This window comes from Bubalus bubalis, chromosome 11, assembly GCF_019923935.1.
Source record: "Bubalus bubalis isolate 160015118507 breed Murrah chromosome 11, NDDB_SH_1, whole genome shotgun sequence".
Taxonomy (NCBI): domain Eukaryota; kingdom Metazoa; phylum Chordata; class Mammalia; order Artiodactyla; family Bovidae; genus Bubalus; species Bubalus bubalis.
The window spans coordinates 49,007,500-49,035,308 of record NC_059167.1 but is presented as its reverse complement, the minus strand read 5'-3'; the positions used below and the strand labels follow the sequence as shown (position 1 = coordinate 49,035,308).

At 35.9% G+C, this 27,809-nt stretch overlaps 1 protein-coding gene across 4 annotated transcripts in view; it reads left to right on the top strand.

Moving 5' to 3' along the window:
• The window catches only part of RFX7 (regulatory factor X7), a 144,539-nt gene that overhangs the window by 79,836 nt on the left and 36,894 nt on the right, over window positions 1-27,809 (top strand). For all 4 annotated transcript variants that reach the window (XM_025295635.3, XM_025295634.3, XM_025295633.3 and 1 more), the window contains exons 4-5: window positions 19,123-19,205; window positions 21,685-21,807. In XM_025295635.3, coding sequence (XP_025151420.3) covers window positions 19,123-19,205; window positions 21,685-21,807 — 206 coding nt within the window. The remainder of the gene's footprint in view (window positions 1-19,122; window positions 19,206-21,684; window positions 21,808-27,809) is intronic.

Here is a 27,809-nt window from a genome sequence, read left to right as displayed (position 1 = left end):
CAGGAAACATTTGACCACAGCTGGAGACATTTTTGTTTTTCACACTCAGTGTGCTACCAGTTGAGTGAGTAGAGGACAAGTATGCTATTTAAACATCCTGCAAAAGTAAAAGTGAAGTCGCTCAGTCATGTCCGACTCTTTGCAACCCCATGGACTGTAGCCTACTAGACTCCTCTGTCCATGGGATTTTCCAGGCTAGAGTACTGGAGTGGGTTGCCATTTCCTTCTCTAGGGGATCTTCCCAACCCAGAGATCAAACCCGGGTCTCCTGCATTGCAGGCAGACGCTTTACCGTCTGAGCCACCAGGGAAGGCAGAGGGCACTACTTTATAATAGACTTCTCAGCCTAAAATTGTCAGTAGTGTTAGATGATGAAAAACTCTGGTCTAGACTATCCACTCTCTCTCTCTCTTTTTTTTCTTTTTCTATATGTAGCTATATTTTAAGATTCATCTTAAATACTACCCCCTTGGAAAGCCATCTGTGATTCTTAGGTCTGAGTCTGATATATCTTCTTTCCCCTGATATCCTGTGCTTACCTTCATTTGTTTTATGTAGTCACCTCTATGATAGTCATAATTAGTATTTTTACTTGTTCTTGGCTTCTTGAGTGTAGGAACATATTCATTGGAATATGCCCACAGGCACATGAGGATGATCAATAAATATTTGTTAAAGTTATGAATGAGTATAACCTAATGACTCAATTATTAAACATATTGTGATTTAAAATATTAAGTGTTAACACCTTCAGTTGAGAACTTTCAGAGACCATAGACTTGTTAAAATATTTCTTTTTTGGAATTACTGAATACTTCACAGTTTGCCCATAAGAACAGAAACTTTTCTCATTCCGTTAGAGAGAAAGACCAATTTTTTTTTTTTTTTTTTCTGGCATTCTCCTCTTTCCCCCTGTTCTTCTTAGCTTAGGTGTTTCCCTTCCTCACACACTAACCTGCTAAGAGGTAACCACCCCTACTCATCCCCAGAGTACAGATGGGGAACTGAAACTTTATTGCATAAATTCAGGAAGGATTTAAACAAAGTGGAATAAATAGGTCAGAAACTAAGAGTAACTGGCAATAGAATGGCTCAGAGCTGAGACTATAGAATGACACAGTCCTGAATTTGTATCTTTACCCCTTCCTTTATTGCCGTTATTGTCTGATTTTGGAAAATTTTAACCTATTTTAGTTGTACTTTAAAAGGTGATAATAATAGTTTCTAATCCACTGAGTTGCTGGGAGTATTAAAGGAGATAACAACTGTACTTGTTACTGGCATGCCTCAGAGATACTGAGGGTTCAGTTCCAGACCACTACAGTAAAGTGAATATTGCAACAAAATGAGTCACACAAATTATTTGAATTTGCAGTGCATACAAAAGTTATGTTTACAGTATACTGTAGTCTATTAAGTGTGCAATAGCATTATGTCTAAAAAATATTGTACATACCTTAATTAAGAGACTTTATTGCTAAACAACACTAACATCATCTGAGCCTCTAGCAAGTCTTAGTAGTAACATCAAAGATCATTGATAACAGATCACCATAAGAGATATAATGATAATGATGGAGAAGTTTGAAATACTGTGAGAATTACCGAAATGTGACACAGAGACACAGAGTGAGCAAATAAGACTGGAGAAAACATCGCCAGTAGATTTGCTCAGCGTAGGGATGCACAAACCTTCAGTTGGTTAAAAAAAAAAAAAAATGCAGTATCTATACGGAGAAGGCACTGGCACCCCACTCCAGTACTCTTGCCTGGAAAATCCCATGGACGGAGGAGCCTGGTGAGCTGTGGTCCATGGGGTTGCTAAGAGTCGGACACGACTGAGCGACTTCACTTTCACTTTTCACTTTCATGCATTGGAGAAGGAAATGGCAACCCACTCCAGTGTTCTTGCCTGGAGAATCCCAGGGACGGGGGAGCCTGGTGGACTGCCGTCTATGGGGTCACACAGAGTCGGACACAACTGAAGTGACTTAGCAGCAGCAGCAGTAGCAGCAGTATCTGTGAAGCATGATAAAAGGAAACTCAACAAAAGGAGGTATGCCTGTAGTGTAAATACAGGCACACATGGCAGTTTCAGTAGAAGGTGCTGTACATGTAAATTGTTAATGTGAAATCTGACTTATTAACCACAAATATGTGTTCCTAGAAGGCTACACATTAGTCAGGAATCACATTTTATGTTCATCATCATGGAACTTGCCATTTAAGAATGATTGCTTACCATAAGGAACCTCTGAGGGGACAGTATTGAATCCCTCAAACACAGAAAGAGGAAGATAGAGAAGTTGGGAGTCACCTGGCTAAAGCTGTCCAAGAAGCCAGAAGGTGCATGTTGTAGAACAGCTGCCGGTATCAGCCCTCAGTGCTCCCGCCACCTCCAGGACTTAATAGATGCTGTTTCCTCTGCCAGCTGTGCTCTTCTCATTTTTCTTCTCTTGGATGACTCCTGCTCCTTTCGGACTTGGCTCAAATACCTTTTCAGAATGCTTTTTATCTACTAGGAATGCATTCAGCAGCAGATAACAGAAAACCCCAACTATTGGTGGCTTAAAGAAATAAGTTTGTGTCATCTAGTAAGTCCAGAGTTAGGCATCTAAGAGTGGTACAGTAGCTCACCGGAGTCCTAGGCTTTTTGTGTTTTGCTGAGTCACCTTTCGTCCCATCACAGCATTGATGGCTGCTGCATGTCCATACCTTCTATCCAAATGCCAAGGCAGGAAGAAGGGAGAAAGGGTGAAAGGACTTTCTTCTAGGAAAACTCTGTGTTTATTTTCAGGGCACCTACTTCTCTTCCCACTTCAGGAACTTCCACCTCCAGGGTGATGTCACTTGGGTGCGCCTAGCTACAAAGGAAACTAGGATACAGAGTATTTTGTTTTGTTTTCTAGCCACTAGGCCAGAAGACAAAGAAGAAGGGAGTTAACAGTATACTCAGCATGTCTGAGTCTAGCCTCTCTCCTATACCTTCTTCTGTTAAGGTTCTTGCTTTCATGCACCTTATAAAGAGCTTTCTACCCCTGTTACAGCTCTTACTATATAGTATGCTGATCCCCAGGTTAATTTGTTTCCTTCAACAAAAATAAGCTTTTGGTAGTAAGAAGAACTGTGTCTCATGGTCTTGGTATCCCCAGTGCTTAGTACGTTGTCTAGTACATGGAAGACAGTTAACATTTGCTGAGTGATTATCTGCAAACAATAATTATCAAAAACTATGTGTAATATGCACATAATATCACCTAAACAGTTTCTCTCTACATATTATTATTATTAACATTTATTGAGTGTTTATTATCATGTGACAGACAAGTACTTTACATATTTTATTATTCAGTCCTATAATTTGCCTATGAGATTAATCTGTTATCATCCTCATTTTACAAAGGAAGAAACAGGTTCAGACAGGTTAAGCAACTTACTCAGCATCATAAAACTTGCTAATTGGTAGAATTAGGCTTTTAATCCAGTCTGACTCCAGAGCCAAGACTTTTAAAAACAGTGATAAACATAACATTTTTTAAAGTGTCTAAAATATGAGGTTATTTATATGAATTTTTAAAAATTCTACTTCTTCTTCCTGTAAGAAATGTTTCTGAAAGTAATTATCCACTTTGAAAATAAATCTGAAGAGGAAACAAATGAAAAGCTAGCCTCATCATCTTACTGAATTTTAGTAATCAGTAATTCTAAATTTAGTCTCTTTTTTGCAAGCAGGTTGCTTGAATGTCATTTAAACATAATATGCTCACTAAAACAAAATAGCTAAAATTATTTTAACTGTTTAAATTGATTACAATTGTGAAGACTATGGCTCTATGAAATATACTAAAAGTAAATAATAGAAAATTGTATCTGTACTATTTTTAAAGCCTAGTATTTGCCTGCTTATCAATAAAGACAAATGAAAATATTTTAGAAGCCTATGAATAAAATTTTTATTAAAATTTTAATGCTTTTATAATAAAAATTGATTTTTACTTTATTTTAATAGTAATTAGTGTCTTAAACTAAAGTTTTCATCAGTTGTAACAACTTTAGATCTATAATGCCATTATACATTTGTAAAGCCTATCCAGTTATATTTTTCATAACCAGTTTAATAGTCAAGGCAAAACCTTACTTTGACACATCCAATCCCATAGGATTAGCAGAGTTGAAAGCTGCTCATTCCGTATTACCTAATCCCCTTATTTTAGTTGAATTAAATTGAACTACTTGAAAGCTATATCAAGATCAATATTTGAGAGAAATAATCCTGAATGTTTGATGGAATAAAAGCCTGCATTGACAGGTGGGTTCTTTACCACTAGCGCCACCTGGGAAGCCCACAAGCGGGGTAGGCACCCCTGAGCCCCATATTGCTCAGGGGTCAACTGTATTTTAAATCCATTTAAGTCCATATTTTAAATCTGTCAGGAAGAGTGTTCAGACTTACTTCTAGGGCTCTCTACTGACCAATATTCTAAGAGAGGAATTATGTATTGCCATTTACTTCTAGGTTTAAAAAAATGCAGTATTGGGTAGTTAACATAGCCTAATAAAGCATCTGCTTTACAGAGCTTTCTGTGCTCTGCCCCAGGAAGGCCAAGTAAACTCCCCTGGGCAGAAATTGAACATGTCTAATGAGTTCCTTTCACAGATGAGTCTAAAGGCTTCCTGACCTAAATCCATTCTGCTGGGGGAAGGCTTACTTATGAGAGTTGAACCAAGGAGGACTTTCTAGTATTACCATTAGGAGAGAGAAGTTGGGGAATGCCTGTTCCTTCTGGAGAGCCAGGGAAACTTGAAATTTGGTGACAGATGTCATCGTTCAGATTATTCAGTAGTGAGGCAAGTTCCCTACAAGGGAGCACTCGCAGAAGGGTCCTTTTGCAAGGGAATACAGTAGAAAACTTGAAAGGGTCAGATGGTGCTGAAAGAGTAGTCAACGTGTCTTAGGTTCTGAATGCTGCTTCAGGATTCTACTCTCTGCCTCCAACCCATGCTGGACTGGCGTTTGTCTTCCCTGAGGAAATAAACCAAAAATTAACCGTCTAAGCTGTGTTCTATTAAGAAACTTTCCTTCTGTAATGGACACCAAAGTTGACTATTAGATAAATCCTAAAAACCAGCTTTCTGAGCACACATGAGTTGTTCATTATAAACTTAGGACACTGAATCCTTATTTTTACATGCCATGCATTTAACTCCTAATCATAGATATTTTTCTTATCTGTAGTCTAATCATTTCCATTGCCCAGCTGGCATTTGAGACTGTCACCTCTGTGTTAGATTCTTTGAGGGCAAGATTTTTCCAAGAGCCATTCTTTATAGTGTTGTGGGAGCCGTAACAGGATGTATAGGGACAAATAGTGAGAAGCCAGAGTCCATTTTTGTCTGTTAATAATGTGGAGTTTTTACTGTCAGTTCTTGCCCTGCCTGCCCATTAAAACAGTCACTCAATGGAAAACAAAAGTAGGCTAGAACAAAGAAAATTGGTAACTCTTTTAAAGTCTTTCCTGTTGGTTAGCCACTTTGTGAAACAGTTTATGTTCATACTTTACAGTGAAACCTTCCTTGACCACTCTGGGTTGAGTACCCTCACCAATCCTTTTTCCTTATAGTATTTATCATTATCATGCAACAGATGTTTTACTTCTAAATTTTATTGTCCTGAAATGTAAGGTCATGCATGCCTAAAGCATAGTTGGCATAAAACCCAGTACTCAATGAATGCATGAATGAAAATAATCTCATTTAACTTTTTTAAACTTTTCAAATCTTTCCCATAGTTAATGTTCTAAGTTAGAAGTCAATTCTTTTATGTGCCTACTGCTGAAGTGGTTAGATGAGCACTGAAAGATATGTGAAGCAGCGTGTAGAATATCTGCTTCCTGAGAACCAGAATAATAATGTGAAAGTGAAAGTGAAGTCGCTCAGTCGTGTCTGACTCTTTGCAGCCCCATGGACTGTAGCCTCCCAGGCTCCTCCATCCGTGGGATTTTCCAGGCAAGAATACTGGAGTGGGTTGCCATTTCCTTCTCCAGAGGATCTTCCCAACCCAGGGACTGAACCCTGATCTCTGGCTCTGTAGGCAGACAGTTTACTGTCTGAGCCACCAGGGAAGCCATAATATAATAATGTTAAGGGTGGGCCTTTCTAAGATAGATGACATACTCCCAGAAATAAATTCGAATAACTTGCTCAACTCTTCTGCCCTCTAGAGATATATGTTATTGATATATGTTACAAATATATGGTGTATATAGTTTGAAAAGACTTCTTTTCTCCCTTTCCTCCTTTATAGAAGAAAGCATGCCGTTTCACCTCAAATCCTTACTATAATGAATACTAAATGATAGGATCAAAGTCAACTTCCTGACCCAATCTTCAATGACACCAAAAATTTTGTTTGGAGTATCTAATTAAAATGTATCAGACTTGGGCTTCCCTGGTGGTTCAGTGGTAAAGAATCCTCCTGCCAATGCAGATGACATGGGTTCGATCCCTGATCTGGGAAGATCCCATATGCCACAGATCAATCAACTAAGTCTGGGAGCCACAGCTATGGAACCTGTGCTCTAGAGCCCGGGGGCCACTACTGACACTGTGTGCCGCGATTACTGACCCTCCAGCCCTAGAGCCTGTGCTCGGCAGCAAGAGAAGCCACTGCAGTGAGACGCCCTCTCACCGCAGCTAGAGTAGCCCATGCTAGCCACAACCAGAGAAAAGTCCACACAGCAACAGCCGAAGATAAGTGTGTATATATATCGATCAGACTTGAAAAAGGCCGCTTTTTAGAAGATAGAGTTTATCTTGTGATGTGGCACTGAGGTTACTGTTACTAAAGACCTAGCTCAGAATCTGACTTTTTCCTTTCAGTCACTTGGTGAAGAGGAAATGCATAACTTTCAAGAGAGCCTTTTTGTTTAGATTTTACATGTCTAAGGAGGGTTTGGGGTGTGGTGCTTGTTGACAAGGGGGCTGGATTTAAATAGTTGGGTTTGGTTTGTTTTTTGAGTATCACAAAAAGAAATCATCTGTATAAGGCCATGCCATCCATTCAGATAAATTTGAACCATTTATTCTTATTTTCATCAAGTATGTGAGTTACTTTATCCCTTAGTATGGGAGGACAATGTAATTATAATTATTTTTTTTGTTTTTTCTTCCTGTCAGGAACTCAAGTGGACTAAATTGCCACTAAGGGCACAAATCATGAGTTCTGGTTACTTTTCTCTTTCATAATTGTAAAGATTGTCCCTACTGTTGTCAGCTAGCTTTTGAATTCATTTTATTGTCACAAAAAGGGATAGGAAAGAATAAGATGGCAATCTCTCACCTGAAAGAAATTCAATTTTCATTAGTATCTTTATATTTAAGGAATGAGATAATTACACAGAAATGTGTTTTGATATAAAACAAATGAATTCTTTTATAGTTTTCTAGTCTCTCTATTTTTGCATCTTAAGTTATTTCAAACCCTTAGAAAAGCAAACTAAGAGGAAAAGAAGGAAAGGTTACTAGGAGCAGCGACAGGAATTAGAGGACTAACTTTTCCTCTTCATGGCCTGCACCTTTGCTGAGGCTGTAGCTTTGTAACCTTGAAGAATCAACTAGAACAAATCCAATTTTTTGGAAAAATAGTTGCTGGGTTCCCAGGGACTATCCTTTATCTCCACGCTATAAAATCAAAAACAAAAAACTTAAAACACAGTGACTAGAAAGATCTAAACCTTATCCTTCCTGCTAGTGCTCTCAGCCTATCCCACCACTAGTAGAACCCTCGGGTCTTTTCCAGCAGTGTACAGAACATTGGTAATAACCTTTGCCTCACCTAAATGAGCCAGAGAAATGTTACATGATCATTCTGTGATGCTCACTTTTTGTAGAATTTAACTATGGGCAGAAGTAGTCTCCCTAGAGATGGCTCGCGTTTGAATCCTTTTTCAGAGGTACTCAAATCTATAGGTTTCTGTATTTTCTATCTATTTGGACCCTAGCAGTATGCCCTTCTCTCAGCATTTCAGCTGATTTTTAGTTGCCTGGACATTTATGTAGCCATGATACTTGCTACCGTGTTATTCATTATTCCAATTTCAGGGTTTTAGCCTCCCTTTTTTATTAAGCCCTAAAACATATCACAGAGTATATTTTTAGAGCACATTTATAAAAAAATGACCACATGGTTCTCATGGCAAGTTAGGAAACTGAAAATTGCTGAAAATTAAGAATTGAAGCAAAACACATTGAAAAATAGAATCCTTATACCTTGACCTTTTTCTCTATCTTCCTTATTCAATCCTGTGGAAGAACAGCTTTCACAACTGCTGGGGCCTGAGAGAATATAATATCAGGTATGTTGATTGTTTCCATAAATTAAAAAAAAAAAAAAAAAATAGAGAGTAAGGTTCCACTTTCCCCATTCAGCCCTTCTGTCAGTAATGCTGGTGAAGAAAGAGGCCTTTTAGTAACTGTGCTCCTAAATCAATGTCTCCTTTCAGGGGAAAAAAAATTAGAGTTTTTTTCACATTTTGTTTTGTTTCTGTAGTTTACAAAATAAAAGACAGACAAATTCAAGTACAATGATCCTAACTTTATATATTTTTTCTCCACGTGTGATAATTTAATGGAAGAAACAAATTAGGGATTTTCAGTTTCTGAATTTTAAACAACCACTTCTAAATACAAATTTAAATCAAAACTTCTTTTAAAACCTTTCTCTGATACTAGTTTGAAAAGAAAAATTTGAAGAACTAATTATGAATGTGATACCCTTGGGTTGGTCCTCTTCCATCAAGACTCTGTCAGCGTCAGCCTGACTCGTTCCTTGAAAGGTGTTTATACGTCTCAGCAGGAAAGTTTCTGCTTCTTCTGGAAATAAGAATAATGATCCATCAAAGATTTGCATAAAAGATCCTCATTTAAGTCTTCACTGGTTACCATCTTTATAAATATCAACTGTTACCCAGTCTTGTGACCTTGTTTAAAAAAAAAAGAACCTGACTAATACTTGAGGGGGAAGTCTCACAACAAGAAGCACAGCACTGCAAAGAAATTTATTTCAAACAGGAGAAATCCTTCTTTATTAATGTTTGAGAAATTGTGGGATAAACCTGATTCAATATGTTGCCTAAGAAAGCAGAAGCCAGTCTCTCCACTCAGACTACCTGTGCCAGTAAACAGTGGGAATGTGTTTCCTTACCATCTGCTTGGAGGTTTTAAAGTTGTAGTAATAAAATACTGAAAATGCTCCCTGATTCCTCAGTTCATCTGGTATGTTTTCATAGTTCAAAGGCAAATGTCCTGAGCAGACAAGCTGAAACACTAAAAATTAACTTGGTTGTTTGAAATAAAGAATATTGTTTCAGGTGTTTTTTGAACAACAGAAGACAAGTGGAAAGTTACACATTTTCTTTTCCAAGTCCAACCCGGTAAAAGCTTTTGTTTCTGACCTATTCTAGTATCAGGGTTGTCAAATTCAGTAACATCTTGATGGCTTATGAAGGAATAGTATCCGTGTTTGTCTGCACTTACCTGAGGAAAGTCAGTGCTGGTGGAACACTGTGTTCAATAACTTGTGGTCAAGTCTGATACTCACATAGAATCTAGGAACCTTGCTCTTGTGGTATAACTCTTCAAGTTGGTGAAGCTCACCAGGCTAAATGTTTCCTAAATTTCTTAAGATACCTTGCTTTTTCAAATAAAATATTCTATATTTGTTGATAGAATTTGAATTATAAACTCTCTTGCCAAAATTTGACTTTCAGCAAGTATATATTTCAAAGTAATATTTATGTAATGTGTGCTAAGTTACTTCAGTTGTGTCCAACTCTTTGAGACCCTATGGACAGTAGTCCCCCAGACTGTTTATTTGGTAATAATAACATAACATAGAAATATTTTACACATTTTTTTTAATCCTCATGAAAATTCATGGGTGTTTTATCAGTGTTTCACAGACTTGAAAATTAATGCTCATCTTGCTTAATATCACAAAGCTAATAAGGGGCAAATCTGGAATTCAGATCCAGGCCTGCTGATTCTGTATCCTGTACCTGACCACTATATCCTGCTGTTTTAGATAGATCAGATTTGAAAGATCCAGCACTCATGCTCAAGTAGCAGCTGCTTTATTTATCTATAATATATACTGTAGGTCGTTTTTCATTATTGGCTACTAATTTATCAATAAGAGACTTGCCTATTAACCTCAAGTTTCTAAAAGCTCCATCAAAGCTGCTTTATTACTATACTAATCAGTTACCAGGTGATTTATGAAAAGTCTGTTCCACAGGTTCAAGAAGGATCAGTGAATCATACATTTTGCTATACGATCCTCTCAAAGATAAGTTGTCAGATTTTTTCTAAATTAAATTCCAACTCAGTTGAAGTTGCTTTTAAATATTGAAAGTAAAAATGGCATTATTTTTAACCTTTGATTTTCAATGTTCCTGCTCTAGACTGCTGAGTCAGAAACTCTCCCCATCTTTAGCAATCTCTCCAAGTGACTCTGATGTATGATAAAATTGGATAGTTATTGTATTAGTATAAACTCAAATGATAAATAGTATGATAGCTTCATCCTCAATCAGAAAATTTAAAATAAAACAGGGGTGGGATACTTGTTAATACTTAGAAGATTAGCTAAAATGTAAATCTTAAGCTTTCATAAGAATGTAGAGAAACTGTAGCATTGCTTTTGGAAAACAAATTAGCGTAATAGTTTTGGGGAGCAGTTTGGGAATACCAGCAAAGTTAAAGATGTGCATCTTACATGACCAAGTACTTCTACTTTTAGGGATACTCACTATAACAGAAACTCCTGCACAAAGACACAACAGTCACAAATAAGAATTTTTATTGCAGCACTATTTGAAATAATGAAATTGTCTATCATAAAGAAATGGATAAACTGGATTTAGTCCTTATAACAAACAATACTGTATACTCTAAGAACTTCTGAAGCAAATATGGCAAAAAGTTAGCATCTTTTAATATGGGTAGTGATACATATGTACTTTCTGTACTTTGGTTGAAATACTTTATTGTTTACTAAATTTAAAAATTAAATGGGGTATTGAAAGAAGTACTGTCTGGCTCTGTCTTACATTTTCAGTTTTTGCCTCAAAAAGGTGTGGATAAACTAGAATCTTCAATCTTGTTGAGGAGGAAGGTGTAAGTAGACACCAAACAGAATTTCTTTGAACAATCAATAAATGCGAATTAATTGAGTTTAAAATCCTTGTAATTGCTATGGCCCAAAGTAGCCAAACAGGCTCTTATAGGATCATGTATGATCATGTAGGCAAAATTTATTAGAAATGAATTTTTAACTATGTTTTGTTTTTTTTTTTAAGTAGACGAAAGCATGAAGGCTATATAATCTGAACTGCATATTCTTAACATTTTTTTAGCCCATGTCTCAATTTGATAAACGTAAATAGCTTGGCTAGTATAATTTGAAATTTCAAAATAAGTTAAATACTATTCTAAAAATGAATGAAAGCTTTTATGATAGAGAGGAGCCCATTTCCTCTCTCAGCATTTTATTTACATAGAGAAAAAGGTCTAACTTTCTATATTAATCAGGAGGGGCAGGAGATGCTGCCGAAACAAAGGAAGCCTGAAATATCAGTGGCCTAACCAGAAGAACTTGTTTTCATTCACATTATATATATAGCACAAATCACTGGAGGCCCCTGCTCCACATAGTCCCTCAGGAACCCACATTGACACATATTGCCATGTTGTAGCCTCACCACTGAAACATAGGACTCCCAAGGTGCCACAAAGCGGGTAAAAGGATATTCAGTTCAGTTCAGTCACTCAGTTGTGTCTGCTTCTCTGACCCCATGGACTGCGTCATGCCAGGCTTCCCTGTCTATCACCAACTCCTGGAGTCTCAAACTCACGTCCATAGAGTCGGTGATGCCGCCCAACCATCTCATCCTCTGTCGTCCCCTTCGCCTACCTTCAGTTTTTCCCAGCATCAGGGTCTTTTTTCCAGTGAGTCAGTTCTTCGCATCAGGTGGCCTCAGTATTGGAATCTGATTGTTTGCTGTATGCTTTTCTATCTAGGATGTGAAAGGGCAAAGCATTATCTAGGCCATTTGCAACATTAGGTCTGTAATATTGCTTTTCAAAGTTTTCATACTCAAAGTTTCTGAAAAACCACCTGTATAAAGATATGCTTATGTAAATGGGATGATTGACACACAAGATCTGCTTACCTAGTTGGGAATAAACAAGATTTTTGCCAAAAATTCTTCAGAGTGGTTTCCTAGAATGTATTTGACATCTGAGTCAAACTTCAGTTCCAAGATTCCTTTTGGATATCTTCTTGCAAAGATTGAACTATAGGGGAAAAGCCTCATAAGCTTTTGGGCAAGATTTTGAACTACAGTAGTGGGAACTTATCACCTTAGTTCATTAAACAAACTAGATAGTACTTGAGGTTCCCCCTAAACTTGAAGACACTTTTAATAACTTTGCTTTGAGAACTTCTCTCTTTGTTGAGAACTTCACTTCTTCAACTCAAGAAAATGAAGACTTTTAAGCCTAATAAATAGGGATGTTGATAATTGTCATTGGAAGTTTCAGGTCAGATGCTCAGATATGTCTGCCACATATATCAAGCTCTATTAAAAATTGTAATGTTTATTGTTGTTAAATATACGTAACATAAAGTTTCTCATTAGTACTATTTAGCATATTCACAGTGTTATGTAAACATCACCTCTACCCAGTTCTGAAGCATTTTCATCACCCCAAGGAAACCCACTAAGCAATCAGTCCTCTTAGTGCTCTCTGGTAGCCATTAATCTTTCTCTCGCCATGGATTTGACTGTTCTGGATATTTCATAAAAGTGAAAGCATTTGATAAATGGTTTTTTGTGTCTGACTTCTTTCACCTAGCATAATGTTTTCAAAGGTTCATCCACGTTGTAGCATATATTAATGCATTATTTTATTTTATGGCAGAATTTTAAAATTATAATTTTTTAAAATGTATGCAGTTTTTTTCCTAATCCTCTAAAAATAAAGCAGCAAATCCATCAAGCATACTTCTTTTTGACAATTAATGGATCTCCACATGGAACAAAACTTTACTCTTGATGTTTAAATCTTTATGCAGTATATCAAATAATCTGATGTTTAACATACTTGCCACATGATATTCTTGCCTTGATATAATCAAAGTTAAGGTCTTATACACCACGGATCACTGTTTTGGAGGCCAGTGATTAGCAGGAAGTGACAGGTGTATCCAAAACCAAAATTCTCATGGTAAACTCAGCTTCACTGGACTAGAATGCCATTACTGTACACTTAAGTCATTTTGTTCTCATTTGCTTCTGAGAATTTTGATGTCAGTTTTAGTGAACTCTCCGATTATTTTCTTCTGTGTGTGGAGTCCCACATAACAAAAGAGTAATTGACAGTAGTAATTTTTCACTGTTTGAAAGACAAACTAAAGGATGCAGCAATGAGTTTGATCTTTTTCAAAACGATTCCATCTTTGAATCATCTCTTTGGTACTTTATCCTAATTTGGATTATCTTCTGAATTCCTTCTGGAATTTCTTCCCTGTTCTTTTCTCTAGTATATATAAAAGTTGAAAACTGTAGAAACCAAGGTTTTTCCAACAACAAAGTTTTTTTATTCTTAGTCATCAAAAATGCTGGGGTTTTTTGTTTGATATTTTTAAGTGAGGTGTAACTGATGTAACATTATATTAGTCTCAGGTGTACAACATAATGATTCTGTATTTGTATATATAGGCATACCTTGTTTTATTGCATTTTATTACACTTTACAGATATTATTTTTTATAAATTGAGGGTTTGTGGTAAACCTGCCTGCATTATCAGATGATGGTTAGCATCTTTTTAAGCAATAAAATACTTCTAATTAAAGTATGTGCCTTGTTTTTTAAATACAGTGCTGTTGCATACTTAATAGACTATGTTACAGGGTAAAGGTAACTTTTGGAGAAGGAAATGACAATAAATTTTCACATTTTCCAGCATTCTTGCCTGGCGAATTCCATGGACAGAGGAGCCAGGTGGGCTACAGTCATGGGGTCACAAATAGGCAGACATGACTTAGCGACTGAGCACGAGCAAAGATAACTTTTATATGCACTAAGAAACCAAAAATTTACACGACTCACTTTATTGTAGTATTTGTTTTATTGTGGTGGTCTAAGACTGAACCTGTAGTACCTCCGAGGTATGCTTGTATTATAAAATGATCACTGCAATAAATCTAGTTAACCTTTATCACCATCAGATCAGATCAGATCAGTCGCTCAGTCGTGTCCGACTCTTTGCGACCCCATGAATCGCAGCACGCCAGGCCTCCCTGTCCATCACCAACTCCCGGAGTTCACTGAGACTCACGTCCATCGAGTCAGTGATGCCATCCAGCCATCGCATCCTCTGTCGTCCCCTTCTCCTCCTGCCCCCAATCCCTCCCAGCATCAGAGTCTTTTCCACTGAGTCAACTCTTCGCATGAGGTGGCCAAAGTACTGGAGTTTCAGCTTTAACATTATTCCTTCCAAAGAACACCCAGGGCTGATCTCCTTCAGAATGGACTGGTTGGATCTCCCTGCAGTCCAGGGACTCTCAGGAGTCTTCTCCAACACCACAGTTCAAAAGCATCAATTCTTCGGCGCTCAGCCTTCTTCACAGTCCAACTCTCACATCCATACATGACCACTGGAAAAACCATAGCCTTGACTAGACGAACCTTTGTTGGCAAAGTAATGTCTCTGCTTTTGAATATGCTGTCTAGGTTGGTCATAACTTTCCTTCCAAGGAGCAAGTGTCTTTTAATTTCATGGCTGCAGTCACCATCTGTAGTGATTTTGGAGCCCAGAAAAATAAAGTCTGACACTGTTTCCACTGTTTCCCCATCTATTTCCCATGAAGTGGTGGGACTGGATGCCATGATCTTCATTTTGTGAATGCTGAGCTTTAAGCCAACTTTTTCACTCTCCACTTTCACTTTCATCAAGAGGCTTTTTAGTTCCTCTTCACTTTCTGCCATAAGGGTGGTGTCATCTGCATATCTGAGGTTATTGATATTTCTCCCAGCAATCTTGATTCCAGCTTGTGTTTCTTCCAGTCCAGTGTTTCTCATGATGTACTCTAAATATAAGTTAAATAAGCAGGGTGACAATATACAGCCTTGATGAACTCCTTTTCCTATTTGGAACCAGTCTGTTGTTCCATGTCCAGTTCTAACTGTTGCTTCCTGACCTGCATACAAATTTCTCGAGAGGCAGGTCAGATGGTCTGGTATTCCCATCTCTTTCAGAATTTTCCACAGTTTATGGTGATCCACACAGTCAAAGGCTTTGGCATAGTCAATAAAGCAGAAATAGATGTTTTTCTGGAACTCTCTTGCTGTTTCTATGATCCAGCGGATGTTGGCAATTTGATCTCTGGTTCCTCTGCCTTTTCTAAAACCAGCTTGAACATCAGGAAGTTCACGGTTCACATATTGCTGAAGCCTGGCTTGGAGAATTTTGAGCATTACTTTACTAGCGTGTGAGATGAGTGTAATTGTGCGGTAGTTTGAGCATTCTTTGGCATTGCCTTTCTTTGGGATTGGAATGAAAACTGACCTTTTCCAGTCCTGTGGCCACTGGTGAGTTTTCCAAATTTGCTGGCATATTAAGTGCAGCACTTTCACAGCATCATCATACATAGCTACAAAAATTTTTTTTTATAATGAGAATTTTGGAGGTCTATCCTGGCTACTTTGAAATTATATTCACCATTGCTATACATTATATCCCTGTGACTTACTCATTTTATAACTAGAAATTTGTACTTTATGACCCCCTTCTTCCACTCCCACAACCTACACTCCCTCCCCCCACCTCAGGCTGCCACCAATCATCACAGTATCCGTGGGCTCAGTGTTTTTGTCTGTTTTGTTGTTGTTTTTAGATTCCATATAAAAGGAAGATCATATGATATTTATCCTTTTCTGTCTGACTTGTTTTACTTAGCATAGTGCCCTCAAGGTCCATTCATGTGGCCACAAATAGCAAGATTTCACTCATTTTTATGGCTGAATAATATTCCATTAAGAAAGACAGTTTACCCAAGGGGGAAAAAAAAAGATATTTTGTGTTGCATTTTCTTAGACTTTGCCCATAATAATACTCATGGGTTTTTTGGTAACATAAACTATTTTTGATTTAATGTGAAAGGCTCTGTTGGGCTTAAGTGGGTGATGTTAGTAATTTCAACAAGAGGTATTAAGGAACTATATTTAAGACAGATTAAAGTGGGGAAAGATAGATACAGGCAAAACAGATAGTTAGAAATTTTTTAGTAACTCAAGAATCATTGTGGGCCAAAGAGCTAAACAGACATTTCTCCAAAGAAGACATACAGATGGCTAATAAGCACATGAAAAGATGCTCAACATCACTCATTATCAGAGAAATGCAAATCAAAACCACAATGAGGTACCATTTCACGCCAGTCAGAATGGCTGCTATCCAAAAATCTACAAGCAATAAATGCTGGAGAGGGTGTAGAGAAAAGGGAACCCTCTTACACTGTTGGTGGGAATGCAAACTAGTACAGCCACTATGGAGAACAGTGTGGAGATTCCTTAAAAAACTGGAAATAGAACTGCCATATGACCCAGCAATCCCACTGCTGGGCATACACCCTGAGGAAACCAAAATTGAAAGAGACACGTGTACCCCAATGTTCATCACAGCACTGTTTATAATAGCCAGGACATGGAACCAACCTAGATGTCTGTCAGCAGACGAATGGATAAGAAAGCTGTGGTACATATACACAATGGAGTATTACTCAGCCATTAAAAAGAATACATTTGAATCAGTTCTAATGAGGTGGATGAAACTGGAGCATATTATACAGAGTGAAGCCAGAAAGAAAAACACCAATACAGTATACTAACGCATATATATGGAATTTCAAAAGATGATAACGATAACCCTGTATGTGAGACAGCAAAAGAGACACAGATGTATAGGTATAGAACAGTCTTTTGGACTCTGTGGGAGAGGGCGAGGGTGGGATGATTTGGGAGAATGGCATTGAAACATGTATAATATCATATGTGAAATGAATCACCAGTCAAGGTTTGATGCATGATACAGGGTGCTCAGGGCTGGTTCACTGGGATGACCCAGAGGGATGGTATGGGGAGGGAGGTGGGAGGGGGGTTCAGGATGGGGAACATTTGTACACCCGTGGCGGATTCATGTTGATGTATGGCAAAACCAATACAATATTGTAAAGTAATTACCTCCAATTAAAATAAGTAAATTTATATTAAAAAACTAAAAAAAAAAAGAATCATTGTAAGTTACTTCAGGGCAGGGACTATTGTGTTGTTCATCTATTTCCAGCCTTTATATAGGTTGTGATACACAATATAAGTTAACACTTATCATTTGTGGAATGTTACACAAAATAAAATTAGTGAATAAATAAATGAGTAAATGAGTTCTCCTTTATTGTTGAAAGAAAGACAGCTAAAGACTTAAACTAATGTAGTGGCTGGGAAAATACAGAGACTGGAAGAACATGGGGGAAAGAGTTAAGAAGTCTAAATGGAGGATTAGAATGGAACACACCAAGAGGAACAAAACTAGGCAGACTCCCAAACTGAACACTGGGAAACTAGAGAAAAGAAGATGTTAAAATAACAGTTTTGAAAGGAAATGTCTGTGTTTCTATAGGATTTTATTGTTGTTGTAGAGGGGAAAGTTGTATAAGATATTGCTGGTCAGTCTATCAGATCTTAGAACTAATTGGAAAATACCCCATAGACAGTAGAATGAAAACAATGTAGATTTGAGAGTTGATTGCATGTAATTGATTAAATCATTCTGTGGATAGATTCTAAGATTAAACCATTTTTGAATGAATTCTGGTGAGAATAAGAATAGGCTAATTATATCAGTTTATGCTTTTTAAATAAATTGGATCTGTGTTTAGTTGTACTTTATTATGTAAGGATTCTGTCACCAAAAATGCCAGTAATCTGTCTATATTTTCCATTGCAGTGCAATTCAGTTGTAATGCAGTTCAATTGTAATGAATTAGGTTGCCAAAATGTTACATATGTTTTTATTGCAGTAGGATTTATGGCAGATTTAAAACTATCTTGCGGCAATCTCCTCTGGGAAGACAACTATACAGTCCTCTGAATAGTGGAAATTATTTTAAAGGTTACATTTATGGATAAAATGACAACGTTGCAGAATAGTAGTGACAGACAATCTTACAAATAGATTCTGCGAATAGCATCCACTGTTGCAAGTCAGAGAATAATTACATCTGCGTTGTGTGAAAGGGACTGTTGTTTGTACTTTGGTACAGTTGGCCCTGTGGATCCAGAGGTCCTGCACTTGCAGTTTCAACCAACCCAGAATCACATTTGATTCCTTGGTTATGGTGCTTAAGGAGGACCAACTGTATACCACCATTTTATGTAAAGGACTTGTGCATTTGTGTATTTTGGTATCCACAGTGGGGGAGAAGGGAGTTCCTGGAACCAGTTATCCACAGATACTGAGGAATAACTGGATTTTTAAACCTCAGTTCCACCCCCATTGACAGTAGCATCATTAGTCACATGTTCTAGGTTTTTGAGAATTAGAAAAGAATCCTAGAAATTATCTCATTCATTTTACATTTTTAAAGAAAACCTGATAAGGCATGGAAGTCTCACAACCAGTTAAATGGTTAGGCTATTAGTAAATAGTCTCTTGACTCCCAGTCTAGTACTTTTCCTGTAACATTGTACAACCCTCCTTCTTTAAATGAGGTTTAAAATGAGGAATTTTTGTCTCAGCATTGATTTGATGTAAGAAATAATAAGAAAGTACCATTTTCTCTTACTAATCAGCATTTTATATGCAATAAATTTGTCAAACAACATGACTGTATTATTTTACTGATGAGAAAAAAGCCTAGATTTTCTTTGCTTTGGCAAGTGACTCATTCCATCTGGTTTAAATTTAGATAGTATTTTTTTAGGAAGATGTTAGTAAATTTTGTTGAGGGAAAAACAACTTTTAAAATGACCTTTGTTTTTTAATCCTTTTTAACTAACAGCAAGAAGTTGAGAAGTTTACAGACCTAGAGAAACTCTACCTCTACCTTCAGCTGCCTTCTGGTCTCAGCAATGGAGAGAAAAGGTATATCTCTTCTTGTCTTTGCCTCAGTTACACTGTTTATATGTGTGTTGTGCTTGTTACTGTTTTGCAGTATTTCTAAAATCATCAGAAAATGACTGGCAAAACAGTAGATATTTTAGTCTTTGATCATATTTGGTTAAATGTTTACCCGTAGTTTTTGCTAATTTATTTGTGTACCTGGGTACATTTGTGTACCTGAGTCAGTCAGTTCAGTCGCTCAGTCGTGTCTGACTCTTTGCAACCCTGTGAACCGCAGCACGCCAGGCTTCCCTGTCCATCACCAACTCCCGGAGTTTACCCAGATTCATGTCCATTGAGTCGGTGAGGCCATCCAACCATCTCATACTCTGTTGTCCCCTTCTCCTCCTGCCCTCAATCTTTCCCAGCATCAGGGTCTTTTCCAAGGAGTCAGTTCTTCACATCAGGTGGCCAAAGTATTGGAGTTTCAGCTTCAACATCAGTCCTTCCAATGAACACCCAGGATTGATCTGCTTTAGGATGGACTGGTTGGATCTCCTTGTAGTCCAAGGGACTCTCAAGAGTCTTCTCCAACACCACAGTTCAAAAGCATCAATTCTTCGGCGCTCAGCTTTCATTATAGTCCAACTCTCACATCCATACATGACTACTGGAAAAACCATAGGCTTGACTAGACGGACCTTTGTTGACAAAGTAATGTCTCTGCTCTTTAATATGCTCTCTAGGTTCATCATAACTTTCCTTCCAAGGAGCAAGTGTCTTTTAATTTCATGGCTGCAATCACCATCTGCAGTGATTTTGGAGCCCAGAAAAATAAAGTCTGCCACTGTTTCTACTGTTTCCCCATCTATTTGCCATGAAGTGATGGGACCAGATGCCATGATCGTAGTTTTCTTAATGTTGAGCATTAAGCCAACTTTTTCACTTTCATCAAGAGGCCTTTTAGTTCTTCTTCACTTTCTTCCATAAGGGTAGTGTCATCTGCATATCTGAGATTCTTGATATTTCTCCCAGCAATCTTGATTCCAGCTTGTGCTTCCTCCAGCCCAGCGTTTCTCATGATGTACTCTGCATATAAGTGGAATAAGCAGGGTGACAATACACAGCCTTGATGTACTCCTTTTCCTATTTGGAACCAGTCTGTTGTTCCATGTCAGTTTCTAACTGTTGCTTTCTGACCTGCATACAGGTTTCTCAAGAGGCAGGTCAGGTGGTCTGGTATTCCCATCTCTTTCAGAATTTTCCAGTTTATTGAGTACCTGAATAAATGCTGTGAAATGCAATTGGCTTATGTTTTATAAATAGATCAATATATTTATGCAGTGTGGGAGATTTTGAAAATTGAACTGAAAAATCAAAGAATAAACATAACTATTGTGAACAATAAAGTACAAGAATTTTTTTAGGTTGTCAGGTAAGCAGATCACAGAATTTTAAAAAGGGAGGAAAAAGTGAATTGTATGGCACATGAATTTATGATAAATGTGTGATGTTTTGAGTGCTTGGGTATTACTTTGTTTTCATTAGTAAAAACATGTAATAGCCTCATTTAGAAAATGTAGAGATAAGTTGTTGGTTCATACATTCTACTCTGAGTTTCTCTACCCTTTTAAAATTTCTCAGAATTCATTTCATTTATAGATGTTATGCTTAACAGTCTCTACTTTAAAAGTATATGTATGAAAAGAAATGGAGTGGAAAATCTGCTGCTTTTACTTTTTCCCCTTGAACCAAATTTTGTAACTGTTTTAATATTTTTTTTGTCCTAGAAATTGGTCAGTAATTTCTTTGGAAATACATAAATTATAATTGTTTTTGTAGCTGAAATGAATGTCAGAGTCAAATGAGGAGCTTCCCTCACATTGTCTTGGTTGTTCATTTCATGAAATTAGTTTGTAAGTGACAATGCCAGATAATAAAAACGTATAATGTTTATAACGTATAATGAAGACGTTGGTCTGGAGAGGAGGGCCAGTTACAGGAAGGCCCATGGAGGGAGATTTGTCCTGTCAGGATCTCTCAAGTGTGAATTCCATTCCAAAGCATAGGAAGTAAAATTTTAGGGTAGTTACTTGAGAATGCTAAGCAAATAGAAAATAAACAATGTTTTCGATAACTTTCATTTTGTAGTTCGATGATTTCGTAAGTTTAGGCAAATGAACAGGCAAGTAAGTGATCAGATGTCCCCTTAGAGGGAGTTGTGGGCTAAACAAATACCTTATGTTTTCAGTACTCCATCACCTCTGCCGTTTTAGACAATGGTAGGGGATGTAACAGGGCCATAACTTCAGCCGAACACTAGGTATAGAAAATGGCTCACAACCATAGGTGGACAATTTGTGTTTGGAAAGCTGGGCGTATACTCTAAGCCCAGAGTTTGGTTTGATCATTTATAGTGTGTTTACACACAGTCCTTTAGTGGAACATTTAGGCCTGGCTCAAAAATTATCAGTGAATTGCCGTCTATTTCAGCTAAAATATGTTCTTGTTTTATGATTAGTGATCAGAATGCCATGTCATCTAGCCGGGCACAGCAGATGCATGCCTTCTCCTGGATTCGAAATACCCTAGAAGAGCATCCTGAGACTTCACTGCCCAAACAGGAAGTCTATGATGAGTACAAGTAAGTTGTATGTGTGTATGTCTGGCATGCAATGTATTAAAGAACTTAACTATGGCTATGATGATTTGTTTTATCATTGGTGAATATCATGCTGGTATATGAGAGTTTAACTTGGACATCTGTAAGATTCCTTCCATGTCTAAGCTTCGCTCATTGTGTGTATAATAAAGAACAGCATTACTGAGTGAAAGGATTTCTGTAAAATTCTTCTAGATGACAGGAGTGATATCTGAAGGCATAGAGACCTGAGAAAAAAAACAAAGTATATGGAATGTTGTGAATTTTCTCAGACAAAGGAATTCAGTGCCTTGTACATAGGAGACACTCAGACAGTTTTGATTGTACATGTAATTTACTTAAACGTGGTAAGCACAAGTATAGAGGCTAATGGGCCCTTCTGATTAGAGAAAATTAAGAGATCCTAAATGTAGTCTTGTTTAACATTTTATAATTGATTTAGAGTGTTCTGGGAGAGTAAATGAAACCAAAATTTTCTGAATATTGAAATATCAAAGCAAGGAGATTCTCTGTGTTGTCCTTACACAATTTGGAAGAAAAGTATCAAGTAAATGCTGCTGTTAACCATTGTAAGATGATGCAAAAGAATGACACTTTCTAAGATCATTGGTATCTAGAAAGAAAACTTTCTATCCTCATTAAAAATTCTGATTCACTCACCTTAAGAAATGTGCTAGAGTTGGAGAAAGTTTAAAGGGAAATGTCTGAAACAAATCAAGGGTACGAGGTTTAACTGAACAGCTTTAGATGTTTCCTCTTTAGGAAAATTAAAGCTAAGAGTACTTGTGACCCAAATCTGTAAAGTTCATTTTCTCAATCTACAGCAATCTGCTGAATACCACCTATATGCCATCTCAAACTCTGTAAGAAGTTCTGAGGATACAATAAATAAGACACAGCTTCTGCCCTCAAGAATATGAATTTTATATATATATATAATATATATATAAATTTTTTAAGAGCCTTTTTCTGAAGACCTTTTGGACTAGTCATCTTCCAGTTTGGAGTACCTTAATGAGGTTTCCTGAATAAAAACCTAACATAGAGTAATAAGTCTTAAATTGATTCTGTTCTAAATACTCACTGAAAAACCTTTATTTTGAATTATTTCTGTTCATTGCAATCGCAGATATATTTGTGTGAAAACCAATCCCTTTAATAGTCATTAAAATCAAAATCTCCTTGAGAGAATAAATGAGTTATAATCTAAGACTGTATCTTTTCTTTTAACTGTATTTTTATGCTAAATTAAGATATTATTAGAACCAAAAGGTTTAAGGGACTTTCCACACGCAAAGACAGTTGACTTACAAACTGTTACAAATTTTTATATTTGTTGAAACTTTTGAAGCCTGATAATCACATGTATTTATGAAAGTGATGACTAATGTGTTAGTTTTTCTAATTATGAAAGTAGTATGTATTCATCATGAAAGTTTTGACAGATAGTCATAAATGTATGAAAAAGAAAACTAGCACCAGTAATCTTACTACCTAAAAATAAACATTTTGGCTTATTACTTCTTTTTATTTTTTCTAACGCCTTCTTTTCTTATTATTGTTTAATCAAATTTTGACCCCACTGCTTATACAATTCTTAAATGAGGAAACTGTTTACAAATAATACTGCAGTGAATATTCTTGACTATAATTTTGTGTAGATTATTAAAATTGGAATTGCTGGCTTATGAACCATTGTATATTAAGGATATTAACTATTAAAATGTAATTGTTTCAAGATTACTGTTTATTATTTAATTTTAATTTTTTATAAGTAGTCTGATCTGTCTACGTTTTTGCAGCTTATGAAATTGCTATTTTGCTTAGAAAGAACTTCCCAGTGCCCCTAGCCGCTGAATAATCCATGTGTATTTTCCCTTGATGTTACTCATTTCATTTTTCATGTATAACCCTTTAGTCTTTCTGGACCAAGTATACACGTTTATTTTTGTAAACAAATGCCTTAAGATAAGGAACTAATTTTAATTTTTTCTAAATGGTTAATTATCCCAGTCTTATTTATTTATAATCAAAATTTTTTTTTCACAATACTAATCTAAATGTACCTTTTATCTTACTAAAGCCCTTTGGACTCAGTTTTCTTTCTTTGTATTTTTCTCTTCTTACTTCAACACCATAGTATTTTTAAGTATTTTAGTCAGTAAATGTTTAAAAAGCTAAAAATTAACAGCGGTAGGACCAGCCTTCCCTCATGATCCCTCTTTTTCAGAAATGTCCATGGTTTTATTTTCATACCAATCAATTTTTTATGATGCTTGAAATCACTTTTCTAACTTATATTGGCTGTTTTATGAGAAATTGATACTGAAATTTACCAGAATGCTTTTTGGGCATCTGTTAAAATTATTCAGTCCTTCTTCTATGATCTATTAATATGATATATAATGATAGTACCTAATATAAACCCTTCTTTTATTCCTAGAATGAATGTCTTCTGCATGTCAGGATGTGTAATCTTTTAGCATACTGTTGATTTCTCGTTTCAAGTATATTTTGTAGGATCTTTGCATCTATATTCATAAGTGAATTTTCTTTTTTGTGCTATCTTTGTCAGGTTTTGATATCAGGGTTAGGCCAGCTTCGTAACTGAATTGGAACTTTTTCCCTAATTTTCTGTGCTCTGGAACAGTTTATATAGCATGGGACTTACTTGTTCTTGAAAGTTTTAAAGAACTCAGCTATAATACCATCTAGGCCTGGAGGCTTTGTTGGAGGTAATTCTTTGACAATTTTTTGTATTTTTTCCTGGTTAGATTTTTTTACTTCATTAATCTATTTTGATCATTGGTTTTTCCTGGAATTCATTCAGATTTTCAAATATATTGGCATGATATTACATATACTATTCTCTTACAAACAGTATCTTCTTTATCTGTTATATCCTTTTTTATATTTCTAGTTTTATTCATTTGAATTTCCTTTCTTTTTCAAATTATACTTAGCCATAGTTTACTTTTATTGGTTTTCTTTTAAAAAACAAAGATTGATATGTTGGTTTTATTTTTTTTATCTTCCGTCTCATTTTTAGGTGTCTTTATTTTTGTTATCCTGATTTTTTTCAGGTTTTTTCCTTACTAAAGATAAGAAGACTTCCTACTTAAGATAAAGACATTTGTATCTATGAATTTGCCTCTTATATTTCTGGCTGTATTCCTTAGGTATGGGTACAGTTGTTACATTTACCATTACTTTCTAATAGTGTGCAATTATAGCTTTGATTACTCCTTTGTGCCAAAATACTTAGGAACTTCTTATGTGCTTGAGGGAGTTGGACTTTTTTTTTTTCCATTTTTGCACTTAATTTCTAGTTATATTACTGGGTTGGCCAAAAAGTTCATTTGGGTTTTTCCGTAACATCTTACCCAATATATTGTAGTCAAAGAATGTGGCTCATTCAGTTTTTTATTTTTTATAATTGTTGAGGTTTACTTTCAGCCTAACACATTATAAATTTTTATAAATATTTCTGGACATTCTCTTTTTTTGCACTGTGTATTGGCTTATATTGATAAATACTAAAACTACTTTGCTGTAATATTCAAATTCTGCAAAAAAAATCCTTGCTCTTTTGTCTATTAGTTGAGCACAGGTAGTGTGTTAATCTTTTACAAAAGTAATGTTTCTCACAATTTCTTATACTATTTTTGATGGGTTTTTGCTTCTGTCTCTTCAAGACAGAAAACATTCATGATTGTGTATCTTTATGATAGTTAAAACCTGTTCTCAACCAAAAAAAAGATCCTTTGTCACATTAAATGTATGTTAAATTTTCTGATACCAGTATTTGTAACCCATCTTGGATATCAGTCTAATATAAGTGTCTATTTGTCCATCCTTTTAGTTTCACCATTTATATCATTTTGTTTTAGGCAGTTCACATTATTACATTTCTAAAAGTTGTAATCTAACATTGTCTCTGGTCTTGAAATCTGACTGACAGAAGAAGCTGGTGAATGAACCAGTCCCAGAACACTGGTGTTTGCACACAACTAGCAACAGAGATGGCAGCAACCACAGTTTCTGCTGCTTTTTCCTCCTGTATTATAGAGAAACACAAGGATTAATCTTAAGTACATTTCTTACGAAATAATATGCAGCCTGTTTTAGCATTTTTGAAAATCTGTTTGCTTTCATTCTGAGTAGAATCACAAATGTTCAGATTTATAAACTTGACAACTTTGGCTACAGTGTTTCCTGGGACACAAATGTCTAAATCCTTTTTTTTTTTTTTTAATATATTTAATATTTTAAGGAACATAATTGTTTTGCTTTTCCGTTTGTATATAGTCAGTAATACAAACTATATTATAACTATATTATTATAACTATGTTAATATAGTGATTCTTATAATTATAACTATATTAATATAGTTGTGATTCTTTTGTACTTATGCATGAGTTTGTAATTTCTATTGTATTAATCAGTGTAATTTAAATTTTGAGGACAACCTTGAAGTTAGAAATAGATTCTAGTAACATATTTAAGAGCTTTAAATGGTGAACATTTCATGAGTTAAATGGCATATAAATGTTCTCCATCTGCTTAAAATCTAACTCAGACCTAAACATGTGGGCAGAATTTATAAATGTCTTAAATATATATTGTTTAGTGTTAGATCATCAGTATAAAGTAAATGAAAGCAGATATTATTCCTGCTTTATAAGTGAGGTCCTTATGATTCAGAAGCAATTGTTCTGGACAAATCTGAAACCAGGATTTCTGACCTTAAAGCTGAACTCTTTTTACATTAATCCCTATTAACTCTAGAAACTTGTCCCAAATGCTGTTCTGTTTATGGAGTAGCATTTTCCAAGCCTTAATTGTATTTTAAATATATTTAACTATTTAGAAATAGTAAACTAAAACATAAAAGTGATCAGTTTCAGCATTATTAAATTATGTTCTTATTTGACAGCTGAATATGTATATTAAATATACCTAAGAGATAAACTGGCAAAAGATTTTTACCATTTAAATTTACATTAATAGTTGTAATGTCTGAGTTGTTAACCTAAATACATTGTCTAGCCTTTAAGTTACAACTTTTCAGGTGTGGTTTTTTTTTTCACGCTTCCTTGGTGTGGCCTGTTTCACAGAGGAAGCCTTATCCTGGTTTTCTCTTCTCCCTATGTTTCCAGTGACTTGATTCTCAAGGGGCTAGTTGATAATCTGTCTTTCCTCAACTTCTCTATGTTTCATAGCACTAGTCCTTTTACAGAGTGCTCATTTTTCCTTTCTCAACTTTTTACAGTAATAAGAGAAAGCAGTAATAGTACAGTGGCAGAATAAAGCTAGAATTATAAATACTGTGTCAGGAAAGGTATTAGTTCTATTATTTGACGCATTTGTAGAGAAGGTTGACTGGTCCCAAATTATGCCAACTGTACTAACACATGTTATAGTCATAACAAACAAAGTCTCCTAATTGAAAATCAGTCCTTTCCAGTAACCACTCCCCGCCCCCTGCCCATGGAAACTGCATGTCTATGAACCCAGCTGCTCCATATCTTGAATCTTTTAGTTATCAATTCATCACTGCTCTTACTACCTTAACTTTTTTATCTGCTCCCAACATACATTGCAGTTGTTAGGCACTGATTACTTTTCTTTTAGCTAACACTATTAAGACTTCAACTTTACTACTCCTAAGGACAAATTAAAATAAAGTTTTAAAAAATAAATTAATTTGAGTGTATTAATTCACTGAGCATTATATACACACAATCCCTACTCTCAAATAAGAGAAACAGACCAGTAAAGAAATGGGTGCAAAGAAAGAGTTACTAGTTCATCTTGGTGAATTGAAATCAGACATCACAGAAGAGGTGATTTGAATAAAAACTAAGACGTTTACCAAGTGGACTAGGGATTCAGAAAGGGCATTCTAGGTGGAAGGTGCAGTACTTAATGCATGGAGGCTTATGATCAGAGTCCAGGAGAAGATATTGGAGACCAGGCCGAA